This window comes from Scyliorhinus torazame, chromosome 1 (genome assembly GCF_047496885.1).
Source record: "Scyliorhinus torazame isolate Kashiwa2021f chromosome 1, sScyTor2.1, whole genome shotgun sequence".
NCBI classification, from domain to species: Eukaryota; Metazoa; Chordata; class Chondrichthyes; order Carcharhiniformes; family Scyliorhinidae; genus Scyliorhinus; species Scyliorhinus torazame.
The window spans coordinates 172745511-172771204 of NC_092707.1; the positions used below are offsets into that span (position 1 = coordinate 172745511).

Below are 25694 nucleotides of genomic sequence, written 5' to 3' on the forward strand. Positions count from 1 at the left end.
CGGAAGCGGCAAGGACCGCTGACACGATGTGCGGATATCACCCGCCCACCATTAATCTGCTGCGCCTGGCGAGGAAGCCAGCCGCTTCTGTGAGTGAAGCGGAGGCGCGCGCGCGATTGGTCCCTGCTCTCGTGCACAGGCGCGCGCGCGCGATTGGTCCCTGCTCTCGTGCACAGGCGCGCGCGGTTTAAAGCTCCCCAAGGCGCGCGCGCGTGTCCCGGCCTCTGAGCCGCATGCGCAGTGATCGTGTTGTCTAAAGCGTCGGTTTGTGTGTGGTGGGGGAGTCGTGTTCGAGTGGAATCGGCAGTCGTGGGAATGGAGCCGGCGGCACCACCAGGTAAAAGACTCGTGCCGATCGTCGGCAGTCCACCTGGCTGAGGGAGGGAGGGAGCGTTGTTTCAGGGCCCAGTCTCCAGCTCGCTGCCGGGGCTGGGAAGAAACGCTCCCCACTGAGGGCGAGGTGTATTGTTTCTTAGGTGAATCTCTGTGGGGATAGCCGGGGACCGAGGCCTGTGCCGCCCGGGGATTTGAGGCCTGTGCCTCTTTCCCCGCCGGGGGAGTGCGGGAACCTTATTGAAGCCTGCGAGCGGGGCCTGGCGGACACACGCCTCGAGTCTGTTTGTAAACAGGTGAAGCGGGTTGTGAGTTTCGGGGTGACCGGGGGAAGCAAGGCCTGGAGAACAGGTTGAAAGCCGGGGCCTGGAGTAGAGGAGGAAGTGGCCGCTCCGTGATTATAGTGAGCTCTGTGTCGGGTGTTTCCTGCCCCCCGGGGCGTGGAGGGCAAGCGCGGGGTGGCCGGGCTTGGTGGAGGCTCCAGGAGAGGGATGGGTTGAGTTATTTCTTTTGGGTTCGGAGGGGAAGTTGGTGCCGGGAAAGGCAGGGTTCACACTGGGCAAAGCAGCAATAATCCGGCTTTGCATTCACCCCGGGAGGGCGGCGGTGGATGCGATATCCCAGGACAGTGAGGCGACTGTTTCTAAATGGGTTGTGTCGGAACTCCCTTTAAGAAAGCGTCCCCCAAGAAGGAACGCAACACCCACCTCGAACCAGCTTGTATTGTAACTAGTAGACCGTCCAGCCCCTCGAGTTTAAGAGGATCGATTGATTGCGGTTTAATGATCGAAGGTTGTTCAGTTTCAGTCGCAAGGTGCATTTAAAGAATGGACGGCGAAAGAACATGTGCTAATTTTATTAACCGTAAAGGATTGGGAGCGAGATTAGAAGAAAAACCTTTCCAACGTCGACGAATGTCCTGCTTTTTGTTTGGCTCGATGCTCGTGTCTTTAATAATAGGACCAATTTACGCATGGAGCCTATAAAAAAGGGATTCCAAGAATATACTCCAATATCATTTACTTTTGATCAAATGTTTTCTCGGTTTAATAATACAGTAGTAGTTTTTTGGACATTAGAATACTGTAATTTTAAATTTTCTTTTACCTGGATATGAATATTTTGCACTTTTGTCAGGCAGCCTTTCCGACGTAACTCCTGGATGAACTGCAGTTTTCTCCAATTAGACATTCAGGAGACCGAAGCCATTGTCTTTAACCCCCACCACCAATTTTTGTTTGCTCGCTATCAATTCATCCTCATCCTTGGCTACTGTTGACAACCTTGGCGACCTGTTTCAGCAGAGTTTAACTTCAACCCTATATTCTCTCCATTACAAATACCACATCTACCTCTGTATTGACACCATTTCTAGCTCAGCTGAAACAATCAGTAGTTCTTTGGTAACCTCCAGACTAGACTATTCTAATGTATTCCTGGTTGACCTCTTATCTTCCCTTTTAAAAAGTTGAGCTTGTCAAAAGCTCTGTCCATGTCCTAAGCTGCACCAAGCCCCACTTGCCTATCACCCTCATAGTAGCTGAACTACATTGGTTCGTAGTCCAAAACTCCTCAATTTTAAAGTTTTCATTACCTTTTAAATCACTTCCATGGCCTTGATGTCCCTATATTTAATCCGCAACAGCTTTAAAATCCTCTGACAACTTTTTTTGGATGAGGTGTGAAACTGGCTGCTCTGGTGGATGTAAAAGATCTCAAGATACTGTTTTGCCGAAGAGCAGGGGAGTTATCCCCAGTGTCCGAACAAATATTTATCCCCAGTGTTCTAACAAATATATATCTGTTAATCAACATCACAAAAAAGGTTTCTGGTCATTATTTTATTACTATTGTGAGAGTTTGCAGTGTGTAAATTGGCTACAATGTTATCTACATTATATGTCAAAAATACTTAATTGGCTGTAAAGTGCTTTGAGGCACCCGAGGGCCATGGCAAAATGCTGTTTAATTGCAAGTCTTTTTCTTTGCATTCCTCTAGTTCTTAAGCGTTTCCCACTCTCTTTGCTGCAAGATCATCAGCCATGCCTTCAGCTGCCTGGGCTGTAAGCTGTTTGCTAAACCTCTCCATCACGGGGTGGCATGGTGGGACTGCTGCCTCACAGTGCCAGGGACAAGGGTTCACTTCTGGCCTTGGGTGGGTGATGTGTGGAGTTTGCTCTTTATCCCCATGTCTGGGTGCTCCGGTTTCCTCCCACATTCCAAACAAGTGAAGGTTAGGCAGATTGGCCATGCTAAATTGCCCCTTAGTGTGCAGGTTAGGTGGGGTTGCAGGGATAGGGCAGGGGTCGACGTAGGGTGCTCTTTCAGAGGGTGGGGGTAGACTCGATGGGTTGAATGGCTTCCTTCTGCACTGTAGGAATTCAAATCACTTTCTCCTCAGATGCTTGTGGCCCAACTTTTTGCCATCCATCCTAATATTTCTATTGGCTTTGTCAGTTTTTTTATCTCATTAAGCTCCTTGGGTTAGTCGCCTATGTTCAAGGTGCTAAATAAATGGAGAGTTTTGCAACAGAGGGTTTGCTTTGGAATTGTTAATTTTAACAGTTTGAGTAAACCATGTGGAGCGTAGTGAGAACCGGAAAATAATAAAAATAACCAGGTATATTAAGTAGGTGACATCTTGTTCCCCGGAACTTAACTTGGCAAATCATGTGCATTTTCAAAAATGGAAATTCTTCTGTGTGCTGATGTACTTGCAATCTTACTTTCCCTCTATGCAAAAGAGTCATTTAAGTTGTTTGAAAGTAGTATTCTGGAGCTAGCCGCATTTTTTTTTTACCTGAGTGCAACTGGAATTGTATTCGAATAAAATGAAGGGGAAAGAGTGTCTTTTGCTTCAGAGCAACCCAAAGCGCATTCCAGCTAATGAAGTACACCTGTAGTGAAGTAATTATTGTAATGTTGGAATATGATAAATATTAAAATGTGTGGCTGTGGAAAAAAATATGCAATTTTTTTCAATAAACCACAATCAAAACTTGTAAAAGTAAAATTACATTCAGCATATTTTTGTGTAAACAAACTCCTGATCTTCAAATCCTGTCATAGTGACGCAGGTCAAAAAAGCAGTCACATGCTGTACAAGGGAGCTCTTTATGGGGCAGTGCCATTTGTGGCTCAGTGAATAGCACCCTCACCTCAAGAGTCAAGGTTGTGAGTTTATGTCCTGCTTCAGAGACCGAACACAAAATCAAGGCACTCAGTGCAGTACTGAGGGAGTATTCCAGATAAGATATTAAAGCAAAGTCCTGTTTACCCTCAGATGAGTGTAAACAAAATCCCATGGTGCTACCTTGACAAAGAACTGATACTTTCCCTGGTATACTTGCCAATGTTTATTCTTCCACTCTTAACCAACACCGCTCAGATAGTATTGCATTTGACATTTGTGGGAGGTTTGGGTGCAAATTTGCTGTTGTGTTTCCAAAGTTACAACAATGATTTATACAGCCTCATGAGGTCGTGAAATACTATATATATATATATATATATATATATATATAAATGCACATCTTTCTTTTACGAAGAAGGTTTGACTATTTAGAGGAGAATTAATATTATTTGAGATGGTCAAGCCAAATCTGATGGTAGTTAGCTTGGACAGCCAGGCATATTATGGCCTGCAGTTTCCACATGATTATGGTTGGGCTGGACTAAAATGAAATAAGGCAAAATATTGTGGAATTGTAAGCACAATGTGTTGCCATCACTACTTCACACCCAACTATCTTTCACCTTTTATACTAGTTCAGAAGTGCCCTTTCTTTTATAATAGTTCAGAAGTGCCCTTTCTCCAAACATTCCCTACCTACAAAACTGGCCATACCCTCAGTGGTGGTGTTAACTGACCATGCCCTCAGGAGTGGTATTAATTGGGAGGGGGGTATCCATCACATTGTAGTGAGAGCCCCAGGCACCCGAGTTTACAAGAACCTGAGAACCAGTCTATTGAAGTCACTGACCAGGTCTGCCATGCTGCTCCAACAATTAGTTTCACTAGAAGAAATGTGTCTACTAAACTGTTCTGCTGTGACCGGAATATAAATCAGTTAATTGAACCTAGTAGTCAGTTGAAGTTCCATGCCTGCACTGCTGTTGTAGTAATCAATTAGTTCAAATGGTTACCCTCCCTGAGCACAGTGAGCCCCATTTATCCTATTCCAGTCACTAATCAATTATGTTGGTTACACAGCTTTATTGCATTGTGGGGATATGCTGTTTGTGTGGTATATTTCCGACTAGCTGGAGCTAACATGCTGCCGTCAAGCCAAAACTATGTTCTGCCTTACAAATGATAAATGTGGTATATGGATCTGGTGCTAATGAAATGCCGGGTACATAGGCCATACGTCCCAACAACTGATGGATCATATCAAATAGCTCTTTGACGTAGACACAGTACTTAACCAGCCTGTGCTGGCAAAACTCAGAACATTTGAGTTTCTTGGGACTTTGCAATTGGGCAACACTAGATGAACAATCCCAAGTGTTTTGCGAATTCTACTAATTTAAGATTATCAATCAAGCACGCAGTGTTTCTCACTTGTGCTTGTTAGATGCATTGTATGTATTCACATGCAGGGACCTGGCCTCTGCAGGTAAAATGAACATGTCCAGGCATTCCACTTTTTCTCATGCAGAATAAATTGTTGCTTTCTTTGAAATTTACATCCTTGCACCTGTCCTGATGAGTGCAAGATGAAAATATTCAAGTCTCTTTTTTTCAGCAATACTCAAGTTGTGTACTGCCAAGCAACCAGAAAAAGTTGATGAATATTTGAAAATTTGCAGGAAAGTTCTGCAGCAGAAGTACTTGTCTTTTGTTTACTAATAAACAGAAGAACACAGATAGGGAAAGGCAAATCCATATTGTGCATCAAAGTGAGATTTTTTAAGTACTACAGATTTTACAGGATCACGTCTTCAAGGATTTTTAATTGCTTTATTTGGCTGTGTGGCTTCTGTTGTCAGATATAGTTAAGGTGCACCTTTATTTAAATAGTGTGGCTGAAATTTGTTTATTTTGCAGATGTGAAAGTGGGCTACACAGAATTATTGCACCTAAGTTTTAAAATCTGAATTGGTAGCAAATATTCAAAATGCACACCAATTCTAACAATGCCACATAAAAGGTTACTGCACAAGATAAGAGCTCATGTGTGTTGGAGGTAATATATTAGCATAGATAGAATATTGGCGAGCAAACCGGAAACTGATTCTGAATAAATGGATCATTTTCAGGTAGGAAATTGCCACAGGATCAGTGCTGGGGCCTCAGCTGTTTCTGATCTACGTTAATGACTAGGATGAAGGGACCAAGTTTATTGTAGCTAAACTTGGTAATAGGTAAAGTAGCAAGGTGTGGGGAGGATACAAAGAGTCTTCAAAGGGATAGCAAAAAGTCAGCAGACGACTGGAACAAGTAATTGGGAAAGCACAGGGTGGAGCATGTAAGTAGGGAAGTCTTGCGACAACTGTATATTGCATTGGTGTGACTGTTTACAGTTTCAGTCACCTTACTTTAGGAGGGCATACTTGTCTTGGAGGCAATTCAGAGAAAGTACATAGGTTGATTCCTGGGATGAAGGGGGCTGTCTTATGAGGAGAGGTTGTGAGGTGATCTTATTGAAATATATAAGATTCTGAGGAGTCTTGAAAGGGTAGTCCCTGAGTGACTGTTTCCCTTTGTGGGACAATCTAGAGCTAGAGGTACAGTTTCAAAATAAAGGGTCTTCCATGTAAGACAGAGATGAGGAGGAATTACTTCTCCCAGAGGACCATCCTGATTTTTGGAATTCCCTACTCCAGAGAGCATTGTAGGCTGGATCATTGAATATGAATAAGGCTATGTTAGACTTTTGATCTACAAGGGAGTCCAGGATTAGGGGGCAGCAGGAAATTGCAGTTAAAACCACAATTAGATCAGCCATGACTTTAATGAATGGCAAAACCGGCTTAAGGAGCCAAACGACTACTTCTAGTAAGCAGGTTATGTTTTGCCCCCTTCAGACGGTGCACTGAGTTTCTGGCCGTTTTCACTTTTTGGGACCATATTTTTTTTTTAAAATCAAATGCATAATCAGATTAATTGATTAAATTGCAAATGTTATCCACTTCAGTGATTAACCTTTCAAAAATATTAAATCAGGATAAAAGTGTTTTTAATATTTTATGTACTTTAGACAGTAAAACCTGGAACTTAAATGACTACTGGTTAAAATGTTAATGTCAGCTTGTGAATATGGATGAGTAATATGGCATGAGGTTGCAACAAATTATCAAAGGCTACATCTTGAATTACATCGGTCACGTTCATTGGGTTATGTTAGTTTAAATATGTGACCTTGTTTTATCAATGCACACCTTTATCAGTGCAGGTCTCAAAGCCTGCACTGCCATTCAGTTACTTTATTCCTGATCTCTACCTCAAATCCATATTCCTGTTTTTGTTTGGTCTATCTGTATCTCTTGACTCTTATTGATTTCTACTTCAAACTTATTTTCTTTGTCTTTTTCTCTATCTAGATCTTTTGATAACACTGACCTTAAAAAAAAAAAAAAAAAAAAAAAAAAATTCATGGTATCATTGAAAGCTCATACTGTACTAGAATCCACAACCTTTTTTGGGGAAGAGTGCCAAATTACTAAGTGCTTACTGATTTTGCTCCTAAATGGTTTTGCTCTAATTTTATTATTGCTACCTCTAATTCTGATTTATTTTTCTTGCCTCCAAACTCCACAGAAATGGTTCATCAGTGTCTATCCTATAAAATATTTTTAATGTTTTGAACACCTCAATTAGATCACCCTCCAATCTTCTATACTCAAACGAATGCAACCCAAGTTTATGAAAACTGTTCTCTGTAGTTTATCCCTCTAAAATGGATACAATGGTATGTCTGATGCGTGCCTCATTCAAAACCAATATGCCCTTCCTGAAATGCAGTGCCCAAAGCTTAATGTAGTACTACCGATAGGGTTTGAGCAAGTTCCTCTACAACTGAAGCATAACTTTCCTTCGTACCACATTGCCTTGAGGTAAAGGGCAGCATTCCATTTGTCTTTTTGATTTTGTACCTGTGCTTTTGCTTTGTAATTTGTGTACAAGGACAGCTAAATCTCACTTGTTATGACCCTCTTGGAGGTCACCGGGCGTAAACCATCTAGTTCCCCGTGACCACCTCTGAATACGAACTTCCCCAGTATAAGAGGTGGGGCTTCCCCCTTAACAAGAGGAGCCTCTCAGTATAAAAACCTCGAGTGCCGGTCGAGGAGGGAGACCCTGTGTGAAGTGGAGCGATTGCTGTATGAGAAATAAAACTTGTTTGTGTCCAACTGTGCGTTCCCGTGTGGCCACTTCGTCTGATCGTACACTGGTGACGAGATTGAAGTGGAGCTGCCATCGGCACCGCATATTGCATACCTGGACCACTTCGTCTAGGCCTCAGGAGACATCTCTTCAGCCTACCGCCCCACATTGGGAAGTTGGAACCGTTTGATGCGAGTTGAAATGAAAATCGCTTATTGTCACCAGTAGGCTTTCATAGAATTTACAGTGCAGAAGGAGGCCATTCGGCCCATCGAGTCTGCACCGGCTCTTGAAAAGAGCACCCTACCCAAGGTCAACACCTCCACCCTATCCCCATAACCCAGTAACCCCACCCAACACTAAGGGCAATTTTGGACACTAAGGGCAATTTAGCATGGCCAATCCACCTAACCTGCACATCTTTGGACTGTGGGAGGAAACCGGAGCACCCGGAGGAAACCCACGCAGACACAGGGAGGATGTGCAGACTCCGCACAGACAGTGACCCAAGCCGGAATCGAACCTGGGACCCTGTAGCTGTGAAGCAATTGTGCTATCCACAATGCTACCGTGCTGCCCTCAAATGATTCAAATGAAGTTACTGTGAAAAGCCCCTAGTCGTCACATTCTGGCGCCTGTTCAGGGAGGCTGGTACGGGAACTGTGCTGCTGGCCTGCCTTGGTCTGCTTTAAAAGCCAGCTCTTTAGCCCTGTGCTAAATCACCAAATGCAGTATTTTGTCAGGACAAAAGCAATTATCTGGGAAGAAAGGCAAACTGGTCTTAGTGATGGTTGTTGGTGGACCAACCTATGCATTGATCAAGATTTTAACGTACCCAGATGTACAGGATTCCTGGTCCTTTGCTGCACCAATAGCCCTGGTTGGGGAACACCTTGAATTCGAAGTTCCCCGTTGTCGTCTGCAGGTTCCGCTTCCATACAGCCACCCAGACCCAAGGGGACTCCAACAGTGATTTTTGGCGTGATTGCATAAAATCGCCGACACTTGTGATTTTGGGCCTACTTTGTGCAAATCCCTGTGAGACTGGTTCGTCTGCGGCGACCACGATGCAGCCAGGTGTTAAGTAATGGGTTAAGAGACATTGCAATTAGTTGTCTCATTTATGTTAAGTATCCATTAATTGACACTGATATGTAAAGGGGCTTCAGGTGGCCTCTGTCAGGTGATGTATAGTGAGTTTTGTGCAAAGGCTGTTGGAAGGAAATAAATGTGTTTGTGAAAAAGGAACAACTTTAGACTCTTCATATCACAGCAACTAAAACGTCTAACAATTGGTAGTAGAGGATGGTTGCTGTGTAAATGTGAAGGGTTGAAAGATACAACTTTCCAGATCAAACCAAGGAGTGAGTGAGAAAAGAAAAAAAAAAAAGGGATATATGGCTGAACCGAGGATAAAGATGGCTGGATATGACTATCCTCCCTTATTTTCTGAAAGGGAATCGTACGACCAATGGAGAAGTGCAGTAGTTATGTGGACTAAGGTAACTGCTTTGGGAAAGAGAAAACAAGGTATGGCATTGGTTCTTTCTCTAACATATGGCAGTAAAATCCGAAACAAAGTGCTTTCTGAGCTGGAATTGGAAGAGTTAGACTCAGAAGAAGGTCTGGGGACTTTATTACATTATATAGATAAGATTTATAAGAAAGATGACTTGTTAAGTGCGTATGAAGCATGGTCGGATTTTGATAAGTACCGGAAAATGGAGGATATCGCCGTGGAAGACGACAGGGCTAAATCGCTGGCCTTGAAAGCAGACCAAGGCAAGCCAGCAGCATGGTTCAATTCCCGTATCAGCCTCCCCGAACAGGTGCTGGAATGTGGCGACTAGGGGCTTTTCACAGTAACTTCATTTGAAGCCTACTTGTGACAATAAGCGATTTTCATTTCATTTTCATAAAATGGAATTTGGCAGACTATATAAAAGACTGCAGAAACACAATCTGGAATTTCCACAGTCTGTCTTGGCCTTTAAAATACTTGATTGTGCTAGAGTGAGCAACATGGATAGGCTCCTGGTTTTGACAGGAGTTCAGTTTACTGACAAGGATACCTTATTCGAGCAGATGACAAAAGCTTTACAAATGTTTCTGGGGAAACCTCCGATTCCGATGAGTGATGACCCAAATAGGTCAGCCTGCAATAAGGCAGAATATGGAAGATACACTACTAACAGGATGGCGAAATCGTATGGCTACCAACAGGGCTCAAGACTATAGAAGGAGACCGAGACAAGGAAATTATGAGAAACAGAAACCCAGTTAGAACCTACAATAGGAAGATGAACCCCAGAAATGCACGGGGCATGATAAATCGATGTTTTCGATGTGACTCAATACCATTATGCTTTCAGCTGTCCAACTTGTTATGATAGAATGTTTGAAGCGACACATGACACGGAAGAGTCAGAAGGGGAAAACGATAGTGACCAGAAAGAAGGCATTGTCCTATTGACAATTAGTTTTACGCCGGTAATGAGGGTGTTGGTTGCAGAATCCTTCAACTGTGCTGTATTGGACAGTGGCTGCACATCTACGGTGTGTGAAATTGACTGGTTAAAATGTTACCTGGACTCTTTGAATGCCGAAAATCGTAACAAGGTTAAGGATGATAGTTTGGGGATCAGGTTTGGGGATGATAATACTCTGAAGTCGCTGAAAAGAGTGGTGATCCCTTGCAATATTGCCGAGTGAATCATTTCATTAGCACGGATGTTGTATCGAGTGAGATACCTTTGCTTCTGAGCAGACCATCGATGAAGAAAGCACACATGGAACTGGATATGGAACAGGATAAGGCAACAATTTTTGGAAAGACGGTGGACTTACAATTTACACAGTCGGGACACTATTGTATTCCATTACTGACAAATAATATTTCAAGTAGAGTGGTTATGGATGTGTTAATGGGACTTTAGCTGATTAAAAAGCTTGTGGTATTAAAACTGCATAGGCAATTTGCACATCCGTCTCCTCGGAGGCTGAAAAACTTATTAAAGGATGCAGTGGTAAGGGATGATGACTATACTAAACTGATAGAACAGGTTAGTGACCGCTGTGAAGTTTGTAAGAAGTACAGAAGGACACCAGCACGGCCGATCGTAACCCTACCTTTGGCCAGGGATTTTAACAACATTGTGGCCATGGGAAAGGCCCAGGGAAGATCATAGGCATAGATGGCAAAACAATTATTTTGTAATATGGTAATCAAACTGTTGGGATACATTCATCAAGGATAATGGGGACAGATTACAAATTTTCAAACTTAGACAAAGCAGACAAATGCAACTGTTATTAGTAGAGCAGGGAAGGCCACTGAAAAGTATAAACATTGATTGAATGTACAGCATTCAGGGGAAGGAGTCAAGACAATGGAATGGGAAAACAGTTCAAATATGGAGGGCACAGAAACGCAGTGCCAGTACAGATAGTACATCGGATAGTGAACAGGTCCACAGGAAAAGGTAGAGAACTATTGAAAGGACATTCCACAGCAGAAGGGAAAGATCAAGCAGTAGCAGTACAGAACGAGATACCAGGTGGGAGAGGGGACGTAGTTTATCAAGATCTCGGAACATGAGTAAGACTACGAATACTAATAGGAGTAGAAGCCCACATGCACGTGAGCTTTTGGTGGCTTCAAATAAATTAGATGAAAATTATCAAAGAAGCTAAACAGCAAGAATTGCATAGTTGGAGTGAATTTGGGGTATACACGCAAGTACCGGATAGGGGACAAAAAGCTCTATCCCACAGATGGATTTGCACGGAAAAGGTTCTTCCGGATGGAACTTATAAGGCAAAGGCCAGGCTTGTGGCAAGGGGATTTGAAGAAAACTTAGAAGAGCAGGATTTAAGGGTAGATTCACCTACAACAGGAAAGGTTATTTTAAAGATCTTCTTGGCTCTATTAGCCACAAAGGCATGGGAATGCAAATCTATAGATATGAAAGCTGCCTTTATGCAGGGGCATCAGCTCCAGAGAGACCTTTTTCTCCATCCTCCTAAAAGAAGCAGCTAACACAGAAGGGGTACTCTGGAAGTTGAACAAATGTGTATATGGATTGAATGATGCACCTAGAGTCTGGTAATTTTCGGTAAGGTCAGTTTTGTTCAAGTTAGGCTGTTGCCAGTTGAAAGCAGATCCGGCAATGTTTTACTGGCACTATAAAGGAAATCTTTCTGGCATTTTTATGATGCATGTCGATGATTTTTTGTGGGGTGGGACTTGTGATTTTGAAGCTATTGTAATCTCTGGTTTGAGGAAAGAATTCAGGATTGGAAGTCAGGCTTCCGGTGCATTTAAATATATTGGACTGGAAATTGGACAGACTAAGTTAGGGGCAACTTTACATCAGCAATCTTATTTGGAAAGCATCAGCCCAATAGCAATTAGTCGTGGCAGAGTTTCACAAAAAGATGCAATGGTTTCAAAGATAGAAAAAGTGCAACTGCAAAGTTTAATTGGGCAACTGAACTGGTTAGGTAGACAGACTAGACTGGATGTGAGTTTTGATGTCTTAGAATTGAGTACAAAAATGAATGATCCCAAAGTGGAAGACGTAATAAGAGCAAATAAAGCGTTGGCCAAACTAAAAATGCAGGAGTGTGTTTTGAAGTTCCCAGTTTTAGGTGACTGTAGGCACTTGAAACTCATAGTTTATAGGGATGCGTCCTACGCAAATTTATGTGATGGGGTTTCAAGCGCAGGAGGTTTTATAATTTTCCTTTTGGGGAACGATGGTCAATGTTGCCTGCTTGTGTGGGAAACAAAATAAGGAGAGTGGTAAAAAGCACTTTGGCTGCTGAGACGTTAAGCCTTGTAGAGGCGGTGGATATGGCCTTTTATGTAAGTATGATATTGACAGAAATTTTGGGATTAGGGGATTTGGGTAATATACCTATTGACGGTCACATTGATAATAAATCCTTGCGGGAAAATGTGCACTCTACAAAAAGTGTAAATGAAAAGAGGTTACGATAGACATCGCAAGTTTGAAGCAGATGTTGGACGGGGAAATAACAAAAATTAAATGGGTCGACAGGAGCTATCAACTGTCGGACTGTTTTACGAAAAGAGGGGACAGTTCACCGAAACGTTTGGATATTGTTAATGAAGGGCGCTTGTTTCTGTGACTTTTTTTCTTTCTCGTTCAAACAAAAAAAAGGGAGGGGGGAATCGTGTGTTTTTGAGTTTCTTGAAATTTTGTTTTCACCTAATTATTTTTTTTTCTCCAAGGAAGGGGAGGCTGTTAAGTAATGGGTTAAGAGACATTGCAATTAGTTGTCTCATTTATGTTAAGTATCCATTAATTGACACTGATATGTAAAGGGGCTTCAGGTGGCCTCTGTCAGGTGATGTATAGTGAGTTTTGTGCAAAGGCTGTTGGAAGGAAATAAATGTGTGTTTGTGAAAAAGGAACAGAACTTTTAGACTCTTCATATCACAGCAACTAAAATGTCTAACACCAGACAGTGTAAACATTTGACGGAAACACATCTTGCTCTATAGCGAGCAGTCAAAATTACCATCTCCTACAAGAGCACTAAGCTTGGGGTACAAGGGAATGGCGGTCCTGAATCTGGGATGCCCGAACGAGTGCCGATGGGGTTTCCAAGGCCCGAAGAACGAGACCCCCGGCAGTGGGGCGCACGCCGCAGCGACAGAGGTTGCTGCCGCAGGGCGCCTGAGGGCTTCCAGCCTCCTGAACAAGGCAACCTAGACAGTGGCCTCCGGACGGATGCCAGGACCTAGGCCTCATACGGCCCCGCGAGGACTCCTGCTCTCCTGGCGTGACCACCCCACCCTCTGTGACGTACAGCCAACAATCGACATGTCTGCCGTTGGTGGTGGTCCGTGGTGGGGGACCAAGATTGTGAGGCCACCAGTGACAGCGACACCTGAAACTGGATTGGCAGAGAGTCTGCCGTATGTACCTGAATGGCCCTGAAGGGATTCTGGCAGAATTCCCTGGGGTCTTTAGGAGCGGTGGCCAAGATCAGCGTGCACCCATTAGCGCCATCCTGCTATTTCTGAGCTCGACTGGTCCCGTACTGAAAGTGGACACCAAGTTGGAGCAATTGGGCATTGTCTGCTGCATTCAGTTTGCCGACTTGGCTGTCCCAATGGTGCCCGTACTAAGGTCTGATGGCTCTGTGCTACTGTATGGCAACTACAAAATGTGTCTCCTGTTTGGACCATTACCTGGTCCCTGAACCTAGGACCTCTACGCCAAGCTCAGTGGTGGCACGGCTTTCACTAAGCTCGACATAAGCCATGTGTACCTGCAGTTGGTCCTGGACCCTGCCTCCTGGAGTTTTAATCACCATTAACACCCACCGGGGTTTATAAGAGTACACCTGGCTGCTGTTTGGAGTTTCCTCGGCATGCATGATTTTCCGAAGTTATGGAGAACATCCTGCGGGTTTGCCCAGAGTGGCTGTCTGCTTCAACAATGTTCTCCTTGCTGGTTCATCCGACAGGAACATTGGAGAAGCTGGCCAAAGTCTTCCGGGGCTTCGCACAGGCCGGCATCTGTCTCCCTTGGGGGACAACTTTTCCCATCCTGCCCTTGCTCACTTGTTGCATGCTTCAAGGCTCATGTATTGTGTAAACTACTGTATGTTCATGTCTGTTATAAGCACATGCAAGTTATTGTTTGGGGAGAATAAAAGAGATCTACATGTTTATAAATTTAATGATGGCTGTCATACTTGACTGATCACACTGCTGTGCAGTGTAACTATGCATTAAATGTCATGTCCTGTTTGGCTGATGTAACTGCAATGTGTGCAGATTTCGTAGATTATGATTTTACGTGCAAAGAAAGAGGATTATAATTCAGAAGAAAAGGAAGTGGTATGTTTCATACTTTTCGTGCAAAACGTTTACTGATCATAAATATTTTGCGAATCATAAACATTTTGGACATTTGAGGACTCTGTGTACTTGCTTGCAAACCTTCATATGTAGTTTGAGGGAAGTTTGCATGCAATTCTTAGCTTCTCTGAGACCAAAGTCGATTGTCTTCTGTTAAACAAGGAAAGTATATGAAAATCCTGTTGGTGTCTGATAATCCTCAAATGTAATAAATGATTGTGGTTGGGTTACAAACTCCGAACAGAGGACTGGAGAATCCATTATGTTTATGAAAATGTCCTGGTAAGACTGTCAATATTTAGTAGAAGGGACCCCCTCGTAATGTGGCTTATTGCAGCTTATTTCTGAAGTTGATAGTGGATGCTTTGGGGATTTCAATCTTCACCGGTAAAGTGGTGAATTTGGTGAATTTTGTAATTCCTTCCCAACTACTAATGTACACAGTTTCAAAAGTTGAAATAAGTATGGTGATGGAACAACAGGATTTTACAGCCAGAACAAACATTTTTTTGGAGAAAATATATATATTCAAATTTTTCAACAAACCCCCCCCCACCCACCCCCAGCAAGAAAAAGAAACAAAAACACAACAAGCAGAAATTATACATTGGATTTCCCCCAAATACAATAACCCCCCATATAACAGTAGAAAACACAAATAGGGACCCCCCCCCCCCCCCCCCAGCCGCCCCTGGGCTGCTGCTGACCTCCTCCTAACGCTCCGCGAGATAGTCGAGGAAAGGTTGCCACTGCCTGAAAAACCCTTGCACAGACCCTCGCAAGGCAAACTTTATCCTCTCCAGCTTGATGAACCCTGCCATGCCATTGATCCAAGCTCCCACACTAGGGGGCTTAGCAAATTCCATAGCAACAAAACCCCCTGCCGGGCTACCAGGGACGCAAAGGCCAGAATACCGGCCTCTTTCGCCTCCTGTTCTCCCGGCTCGTCCGATACCCGAAATAATGCTAATCCCCAGCTCAGCTTGACCCAGGCGTTCACCACCTTGGACATAGTCCTCGCAAAACCCATCCAGCGCCGGGCACGACGATGGACATGATTTGCTGGGCTCCCCGAGCAACTCCCACATCTGTCCTCCACCCCAAAGAACCTACTCAACCTCGCCCCTGTCATATGCGCTCTGAGTAACTTTAAACTGTATTAGGCTGAGCCTGGCGCAAGAGGAGGAAGAATTAACCCTACTCAGGGCATCCGCCCACAGACCCTCATCTATCTCCTCCCCAAGCTCCTCCTTCCACTTGCCCTTTAACTCCTCCACCGAGACCTCCTCCTCTTCCTGCAGCTCCTGGTAAATCGCCAAAACCTTGCCTTCTCCAACCCATACACCCAAAATCACCCTGTCCTGAATCCTATGTGCTGGAAGCAGCGGGAATTCCCCCACCTGCCGCCTCACAAACGCCCTCACTTGCATGTACCTGAAAGCGTTTCCCGGGGGTAGCCCAAACTTCTCCTCCAGCGCCCCAAGGCTTGCAAACGTCCCATCGATAAACAGGTCCCCCATTCTTCTAATCCCTGCCCGATGCCAGCTCCGAAACCCCCCATCCATCCTTCCCGGGACGAACCGATGATTCTCCCGAATCGGGGACCAAACCGAGGCTCCCACCTCGCCCCTGTGTCGCTTCCACTGCCCCCAGATCTTCAGCGTCGCCGCCACCATCGGACTCGTGGTGTACCTTGTCGGCGAGAGAGGCAGTGGTGCCGTCACCAGCACCCTCAGGCTCGTGCCCACACAGGACGCCATCTCTAGCCTCTTCCACGCTGCCCCCTTTCCCTCCATTACTCACTTAAACGGATCATTGCCACATTGGCTGCCCAATAATAGCCACATAGATTTGGCAGTGCCAGGTCCCGTCTCCCCCCCCCCCCCACGCTCCAGAAACACCCTCTTCACCCTAGGGGTCTTATTTGCCCACACAAATCCCATGATGCTCCTGCTTATCCGTTTGAGAAAGGCCTTGGGGATCAAAATGGAAAGGCACTGGAAAACCAAGAGAAACCTCGGAAGGACCGTCATTTTGATCGACTGCACCCTACCCGCTAGTGAGAGTGGCAGCATATCCCATCTTTTAGAATCCTCCTCCATCTGCTCCACCAACTGCGTCAAATTGAGCTTGTGCAGGGCCCCCCAACTCCTAGCTACTTGGATCCCCAGGTACCGAAAGCTCCTTTCCGCCCTCTTCAGCGGTAGCTCGTCTATCCCCCCCCTCCCTGGTCCCCTGAATGCACCACAAAGAGCTCACTTTTCCCTACGTTGAGTTTATACCCCGAAAAGTCCCCAAACTCCCTAAGGATCCCTCCGCCATCCCCTCCGCTGGATCCGCAACATACAACAACAGGTTATCAGCATACGACACCCGGTGTTCTTTCTCCCCCCCCCCCCCCCCCCCGAACCAATCCCCTCTATTTCCTGGACTTCCTCGGTGCCATGGCCAGCGGCTCAATTGCCAGTGCAAACAACAAGGGGGATAGGGGACACCCCTGCCTCGTCCCCCGGTACAGCTGAAAGTACTCCGACCTCCGCCAGTTCGTAGCCACACTCTCCACAGGAGCTCTATATAGCAGCCTGACCCAACTGATGAACCCCTCCCCAAACCTCCGCAACACTTCCCAAAAATACTCCCACTCCACCCGAACAAAGGCCTTCTCCGCGTCCATAGCTGCCACTACCTCCGCTTCCCCCTCCACCGAGGGCATCATAATCACATTGAGGATCCTCTGCACATTAGCATTCAGCTGCCTACCCTTCACAAATCCCGTCTGGTCCTCATGAATCACCCCCAGGACACAGTCCTCAATTCTCGTAGTCAGCACCTTAGCGTCAACATTGAGGAGCGAGATCGGTTTATACGACCCACATTGCAATGGATCCTTGTCCCGCTTCAAAATCAAATAAATCGGCGCCATAGACATTGTCGGGGGCAAGGTCCCCTCCTCCCTCACCTTATTAAAAGTCCTCACCAGCAACGGGCCCAGCAGGTCCACGTATTTCCTGTAAAATTCAACCGGGAACCCATCTGGCCCCGGGGCCTTCCCCGCCTGCATGCTCCCCAATCCTTTAACCATCTCCTGCGGCCCAATCGGCGCTCCCCAAACCAGCCACCTGCTCCTCCTCCACCCTCTGGAACCTCAGCTGATCTAGGAATCGTCGCATCCCCTCTTCCCCCGCTGGGGGCTCAGACCTGTACAGATCCCCTAAAGTCCCTAAATACCTCGTTTATTCTCACCGCACTCCGCACCGTATTCCCCCCTCTATCCCTAACTCCACTAATCTCCCTTGCTGCCTCCCTCTTACAAAGCTGATGTGCCAGCATCCGACTCGCCTTCTCCCCATACCTCCACTGTGCCTCTGCTTCCCCTGTGGTCATCAGGTCGAATTCCGTCTGGAGGTTCCGTTGCTCCCTAAGTAGCCCCTCCTCAGGGGCCTCTGCATAACTCCTGTCCACCCTTAAAATCTCCCCCACCAACCTCTCCCTCCCCCCTCTCTTCTCCCTGTGGGCCCTAATGGAGATTAGCTCTCCCCTGACCACCACCTTCAGCGCCTCCCAGACTACCCCCACCTGCACCTCCCCTTTGTCGTTGGCCTACAAGTATCTTTCAAAACACCCCCGCACCCGCCCCCGCACATCCTCATCCGCCAACAGTCCCACATCGAGGTGCCACAGCCCCCCCCCCCCCCAAAAATTGTCTAGCGACCTACCTCCAGATCTGGAATCCGACCCAGCATGCGTTTCATAAATCCAGCATCATCCCAATTCGGTGCATACACATTCACCCGCACCCCCTGCAACCTACCACTCACCATCACATATCGACCTCCATTATCCGCTACAATATTCAGTGCCTCGAACAACACCCGCTTCCCCACCTGTATTGCAACCCCTCTGTTCTTCGCATCCAGCTCTGAATGAAAGACCTGCCCTACCCATCCCTTTCTCCGCCTCACCTGATCTGCCACCTTCAGATGCGTCTCCTGGACCATAACCACGTCTGCCTTCAGTCCCTTTAGGTGCGTGAACACCCGGGCCCTCTTGACCGGCCCGTTCAGGCCCCTCACATTCCAAGTTATCAGCCGGATCAGGGGGCCACTCGCCCCGCCTCCCCCTGCCGACTAGCCATCTCCTTTTCTAGGCCAGCCACGTGCCTGCGCCTCCCGCACCCTCCAGTCCCCCAGGCGACGGACCCCCGCCCCGACTACCTCTCCTACTTCCAGCTCCCCTTTGGCCAATGCAGCAGCAACCCAGTCACCCCCCCCCCTTGCTAGATACTCATCTAGCCATTTTGCTCCCCCCATGAGACTCCTGTAAGTCAGCTGACTCCTGCTGACCCCGGCCTCTCTCGCCATTCCATCAGCCCCCCCCAGTGTGAGAATCCCCCCCCCCCACACACACCACACACCTTGGCAATCAGTGTGCGCTCCTCTCCAGCACCGCCCCCATCCTTCCCTAACGCGGGAAAAAGCCCGTGCTTTGCGTCTGAGCTGGCCCCGCCCCATCTGGCGCTATTCCTTTTTTGCGGCCTTACCCCAACTCCCCATCCCCGGGCCTCCACCCCCCCCTCTTCCTCCGCGGGGCCGTGCCCCTCCAATACCGATGCCCACACTCTCACCCAGCACCAAAACAAAAAGAACATTCCCCAAATGCAGTAAACATTGCCCCAGAACAAACCCTCAGTTTGAGTTCAACTTTTCAGACTGGATAAAGCTCCATGCCTCATCAGTCGTCTCAAAATAGTGGTGCCGATCTTGGAACGTGACCCACAATCGCGCTGGCTGCAGCATCCAGAACTTCACCCCCTTCCGATGGAGAACCGTCTTAGCCCGGTTAAAACCAGCCCTCTTCTTAGCCACCTCCGCATTCCAGTCCTGGTAGATTCGGATCTCCATGTTCTCCCACCTGCTGCTCCGCTCTTTTTTGGCCCATCTCAGGACGCACTCTCTGTCCATAAAGCGGTGGAACCTCAGCACTACAGTCCTTGGAGGCTCGTTGGCTTTGGGTCTCCTTGCCAGGACCCGATGAGCCCCATCCAGCTCCAGGGACCTCGGGAAAGCTCCCGCGCCCATCAGCGAATTGAGCATCGTGCCCATGTATGCCCCGGCATCGGGCCCCTCCACTCTTAGGGAGACCCAGGATCCGAAGATTCTTCCTCCTTGACCTATTCTCCAGGTCCTCAAATTTTTCCTGCCACCTCTTGTGCAGCGCCTTGTGCGCCTCCACCTTCACCGCCAGGCCCAAGATCTCATCCTCGTTCTCCGAGGCTTTTTGCCTCACCTCCCGGATCGCCGCCCCTTGGGCCTTCTGGGTCTCCACCAGCTTGTCAATCGACGCCTTCATCGGCTCTAGCAATTCTGCCTTCAGCTCCGCAAAGCAGCGTTTGATGAACTCCTGATGCTCCTGCGACCACTGCGCCCACGCTGCTTGGTCGCCACCCGCCGCCATCTTGCTTTTCCTCCCTCGCACTTTCCGCTGCACCAGAATCACTTTCTTAACCTCTCCACTCCTGGTCCAATCCATATAATGTCGGGGGGACCTTGCTGTCACCTTCCCACTGGGAGCCATCAAACAAATGCCGTTGGGGCCCCTCTATAAAGAGCCCAAAAGTCCGTTCCTGGCGGGAGCTGCCGAACGTGCGACCTACCTCGGCATAGCCGCAACTGGAAGTCCAGCCAGAACAAACATGATGCAGAGGCAATTACATATGGAAAAAAGACAAAATTACTCGTGCCTCATCAAGTTGTAGTGTTTTGCTTTGTTCACTCACAGGATGTGGGTGTTGCTGATGAGGCCAGATTTGTTACCCTCGCAGGTGGTGTGGCCACTTTTGGAACTGCTGCCGTCAGTCTTGCTTGTTTTGATACAACAGTGGCTTGTTAGGCCATTCGTAGAGCGGTTTAGAGTCAACCACATTACTTTTTTTTAAAAAATATTTTTGTTGGCATTTTCAAAATTATATACATTGCCGTTCGTTTTCATTTATTGTACAGTCTCAAAGGTTTCTTCTTAATGGGCAGCACGGTAGCACAAGTGGATAGCACTGTGGCTTCACAGCACCAGGGTCCCAGGTTCGATTCCCCGCTGGATCACTCTGTGTGGAGTCTGCACATTCTCCCCGTGTCTGCGTGGGTTTCATCCGGGTGCTCTAGTTTCCTCCCACAGTCCAAAGACGTGCAGGTTAGGTGGATTGGCCATGATAAATTGCCCTTAGTGTCCAAAAAAAAGGTTAGGGGGGGTTATTGGGTTGTGGGGATAGGGTGCAAGTGTGGGCTTAAGTGGGTCAGTGCAGACTCGATGGGTTGAATGGCCTCCTTCTACACTGTATGTTCTGTGTTCTTGGGTTTCTCTATTTGAAGTCTGTCGCCATCTGGCTCAGCATTCAATCCTCCCTATCTCTTCCTCCCCCTCTCCTCTCTCCTTGACCACCCCCCCCCCCCCCCTTTTCACTGCTGCTCTCCATTTTTAGTAACCTTTTTACTAACAGTTTTACTAACTCGCCTTGCTTCCCCCCCCCCCCCCCCCCCCCCCCCCACCACCCCCCACCCCCCCACTCCCCGGTCCTCCCTTGCTTTCCTCTTTCTATCTTGTCCTGGCTATATCCCCCTGGCTACTGGCTATTCATTTATGTGTTGGCCACAAACCGGTCTTGGAACAGTCGGGTGAATGGCTCCCATGTTTTGTGGAAGCCCTCTTCCAACCCACTGATGGTGTATTTGATTTTCTCCATTTGGAGAAATTCTGATAGGTCGGACAGCCAGTCTGCAGCTTTTGCTGTTGCTGCTGATTGCAAACCAAGGAGTATTCTACGGCGGGTGATCAGTGAGGCAAAGGCAAGGGCGTCCGCCATCCTCCCCAAGAAGAGAACTGGCTGGTCTGATACCCCGGAAGACCGCAACCTTCGGGCATGGCTCCACCCTTATCCCCATCATGTTGGACATTGCCTCGAAGAAGGCTGTCCAGTACCCAGCATGTCTGCGGCAAGACCAGAACATGTGGGTATGGTTGGCTGGGTCTCTTTGGCACTGTTCACATCCTCCACCTCTGGGAAGAACTTGCTCATTCAGGTTCTGGTCAAGTGGGCTCTATGTACCACTATTTGCTGTATTCGGTTGAGCCTCGCGCATGTGGGGGTAGAGTTGACCCTGTGCAGTGCTTCGCTCCAGAATCCCCACCCTATTTCGAACCCCAAGTCTTCCTCCCATTTCCTCCTTGTCGTGTCCAGTTAGGTGTCGGGCCTCTCTAGCAGTCGTTCGTACATTTCACTACAGTTCCCTCTGCCTAGGATGTCTGCGTCCAGTAGCTCTTCTAACAATGTCTGTCGTGGTGGTCACGGGTATGTCCGTGTCTCTTTCCATGGGAACTTTTTAAGCTGCAGGTATCTTAGTTCGTTGCCTTTAGTTAATTGGAATCTCTGCGTCAGTTCTTCCAGTGTTGTGACCCTACCGTCGGTGTATAGGTCCCTGACTGTCAATGTCCCCCCGTCCTGTCTCCACCTTTTGAAGGTGGCGTCGGTGAGTGCTGGTGTGAATCTGTGGTTATTGCTGATGGGGGCTTTTCCGGGCATTTCGGTCAGTCGGAATTGCTGCCGTCGTTGGTTCCACGTCTGGAGGGTGGCCATCACCACTGGGCTGCTGGAGTGTTTCTTGGGCGGGGATGGGAGTGCTGCCGTGGCGAGGGCCTGGAGGTCTACTTGCAGGAGGCCTCCTCCGCACGCACCCACTTTGCCTCTGGCTCCTTTATCCATCCTATCATTCTTTCTGCCGTAGCTGCCCAGTGGTAGAATTGTAGGTTTGGGAGAGCTAGCCCTCCCCTGGATTTTGTTTTCTTTTTAAAATAATAATTTTTATTAAAGGTTTTCATAAAATATCAATAACAAAATGAGAAAGAAAAAAGAACCCAACAGGGTTAAGTACAAAACACAATCTAAAAAAGCAACCCCCCAAACCCCTCCACCCCGTACATATATAATAAATTAACATTAACACCCTGACTTGACACAACAGGTGTATACACTCCCTCAAACCCTCCAGTGTAAATAACACAAACAAAAATAAAGTAAACCCCCCCCCCCCCCACCCGAGCTGCTGCTGCCATTGACCAATGTCTATCGTTCTGCCAGGAAGGCGAAGAACCATTGTCACCGCCTAAAGAACCCTTGTACCGACCCCCTCAAGGCGAATTTCACCCTCTCCAATTTAATGAACCCTGCCATATCACTGATCCAGGATTCCACGCTTGGGGGCCTCGCATCTTTCCACTGAAGAAGGATCCTTCGCCGGGCTACCAGGGATGCAAAGGCCAGAATTCCGGCCTCTTTCGCCTCCTGCACTCCCGGCTCCTCTGCCACCCCAAATATTGCGAGCCCCCACCCCGGTTTGACCCTGGATCCGACCACCCTCGACACCGTCCTCGCTACACCCTTCCAAAATTCCTCCAGCGCTGGGCATGCCCAGAACATCTGGGTGTGATTTGCTGGGCTCCCTGAGCACCTAACACACCTGTCCTCGCCCCCAAAAAACCGGCACATCCTTGTCCCCATCACATGTGCCCTGTGCAGCACCTTAAACTGTATGAGGCTGAGCCTTGCGCACAAAGAGGAAGAGTTCACCCTCCCTAGGGCATCTGCCCATGTCCCCTCTTCGATCTCCTCTCCCAACTCCTCCTCCCACTTACCTTTCAACTCCACCACCGAGGCCTCCTCCTCCTCCTGCATCACCTGGTAAGTTTCTGAGATCTCCCCCCCCCCCCCCCCCCCCCCCCCCCCGAGAACGCCCTGTCCTGTACTGTGTGTGGCAGTAGCCGCGGGAGTTCCACCACCTGCCGTCTGGCAAACGCCCTTACCTGTAAGTACCTGAAGGTGTTCCCCGGGGGAGCCCGCACTTCTCCTCCAGCTCACCCAAGCTCGCAAACTTCCCATCCACAAAGAGGTCCCCCAACTTTCGTATCCCTGCCCTGTGCCACCCCGAAAACCCTCCACCTGTTCTTCCTGGGGCGAACCGGTGGTTCCCCCGTAATGGGGTCCACGTCGAGGCCCCAACGTCCCCCCTATGCCGCCTCCACTGCCCCCAAATTCTGAGGGCCGCCACCACCACCGGGCTCGTGGTATACCTCCTTGGAGGGAGCAGCAGCGGCGCCGTTGCCAGCACCCCCAGACTCGTACCCACACAGGACGCCGTCTCCAGCCTCTTCCATGCAGCCCCCTCCATCACCCACTTGTGCACCATCATCGCATTGGCGGCCCAGTAGTACCCACAGAGGTTGGGCAGTGCCAGCCCCCCCCCCCCCCCCCACCTCTACTCTGCTCCAGGAACACCCTTCTCACCCTCGGAGTCCCTCGCGCCCACACAAACCCCATTATATTCCTGTTAACCCGCCTGAAAAAAGCTTTCGGGATAAACTCGGGGAGGCACTGGAACAGGAACAAAAACTTTGGGAGCACCGTCATTTTGATAGACTGCACCCTACCCGCCAAGGACAACGGCAACACGTCCCACCTCTTGAACTCCTCCTCCATTTGCTCCACCAGCCTTGTCAAGTTAAGCCTATGCAGGGCCCCCCAGCTCCTGACCACCTGGACCCCCAAATATCTGAAGCTCCTCTCCGCCCTTTTTAGTGGGAGCTCGTCAATCCCCCTCTCCTGGTCCCCTACCTGAACTACGAACAGCTCGCTCTTCCCCATATTGAGCTGATACCCCGAAAAGTTCTCGAATTCCCTAAGGATCCTCATTACCTCTGGCATTCCTCCCACCGGGTCCGCCACATACAGCAGCAGGTCGGCCGCATAAAGCGACACCCGATGCTCCTCCCCACCCTGCACCAACCCCCTCCAGTTCCTCGACTCTCTCAGTGCCATAGCCAGGGGTTCAATCGCCAGTGCGAAGAGCAGGGGGGACCGGGGGGGACCCCTGTCTCGTCCCTCGATGCAACCGAAAGTACTCGGACCTCCTCCTATTTGTGTCCACACTCGCCATCGAGACTTCATACAGCAGCCTAACCCACCTGACAAGCCCCTCCCCAAACCCGAATCTCTTCAGCACCTCCCACAGGTACCCCCACTCTACCCTATCGAAGGCTTTCTCAGCGTCCATCGCCGCCACTATCTCCGCCTCCCCTTCCCTCGCCGGCATCATGATAACGTTCAAAAGCCTCCGCACATTCGCGTTCAACTGTCTCCCCTTCACAAACCCCGTCTGGTCTTCATGGATGATCTGCGGCACACAATCCTCGTGGCTAAGACCTTCGCCAGCACCTTGGCATCTACATTTAGCAAGGAAATCGGTCTGTAAGACCCACATTGCAGGGGATTCTTGTCCCGCTTCAGGATCAAGGAGATCAGTGCCCGGGACATCGCCGGCGGTAAAGCCCCCCCCTCCCTTGCCTCATTAAAGGTCCTAACTAACAGCAGGCCCAACAGGTCCATATATTTTTTTATAGAACTCGACCGGGAAACCGTCCGGCTCCGGTGCCTTCCCCGCCTGCATGCTTCCTATCCCTTTGATCAGCTCCTCCAGCCCAATCGGGGCCCCCAGTCCCGCCACCAGTCCCTCTTCCACCTTTGGAAACCTCAATTGGTCCAGGAAACTGCCCATCCTTCCCTCCTCCCGTGGGGGCTCGGATCGGTACAATTCCTCGTAGAAGTCCCTGAAGACCCCATTGATGCCAACCCCACTCCGCACCACGGTCCCTCCCCTGTCCTTAACTCCCCCGATCTCCCTAGCTGCGTCCCGCTTCCGAAGCTGATGCGGCAGCATCCGGCTTGCCTTTTCCCCATACTCGTAGACCGCCCCTGGGCCTTCCTCCACTGCACCTCCGCCTTCCTGGTGGTCACCAGGTCGAATTCGACCTGGAGGCTGCGCCGGATTTTGTTTTCTGTAAGACATTCTTTGTGATCCTAGCATTCTTTCCCCCCACCCCCATACAAATGCCATGATTAATTTGTCCAGTGCGTTGAAAAAGGCCTTGGGGGATATAGATCAGGCTGGATCTTAGTAGGAAAAGGTATCTGGGCAGTACGTTCATTTTGATCATCTGTACTCTCTTGTCCAGGGAGGGTGGGAGTGTGTTCCACCTCTGCGGGCCCTTTTTGACTTCCTCTGTCAGACAAGTCAAGTTCCATTTGTGGAT

The 25694-nt window shown here is 48.4% G+C and overlaps 1 protein-coding gene across 2 annotated transcripts in view; it reads left to right on the forward strand.

The window, feature by feature from the left end:
• The first annotated feature begins 226 nt into the window (after window positions 1-226).
• Window positions 227-25694, forward strand: part of ago4 (argonaute RISC component 4) — a 146956-nt gene continuing 121488 nt past the window's right edge. For both annotated transcript variants that reach the window (XM_072501152.1, XM_072501153.1), the window contains exon 1: window positions 227-337. In XM_072501152.1, coding sequence (XP_072357253.1) covers window positions 316-337 — 22 coding nt within the window. In that variant the 5' untranslated portion in view covers window positions 227-315. The remainder of the gene's footprint in view (window positions 338-25694) is intronic.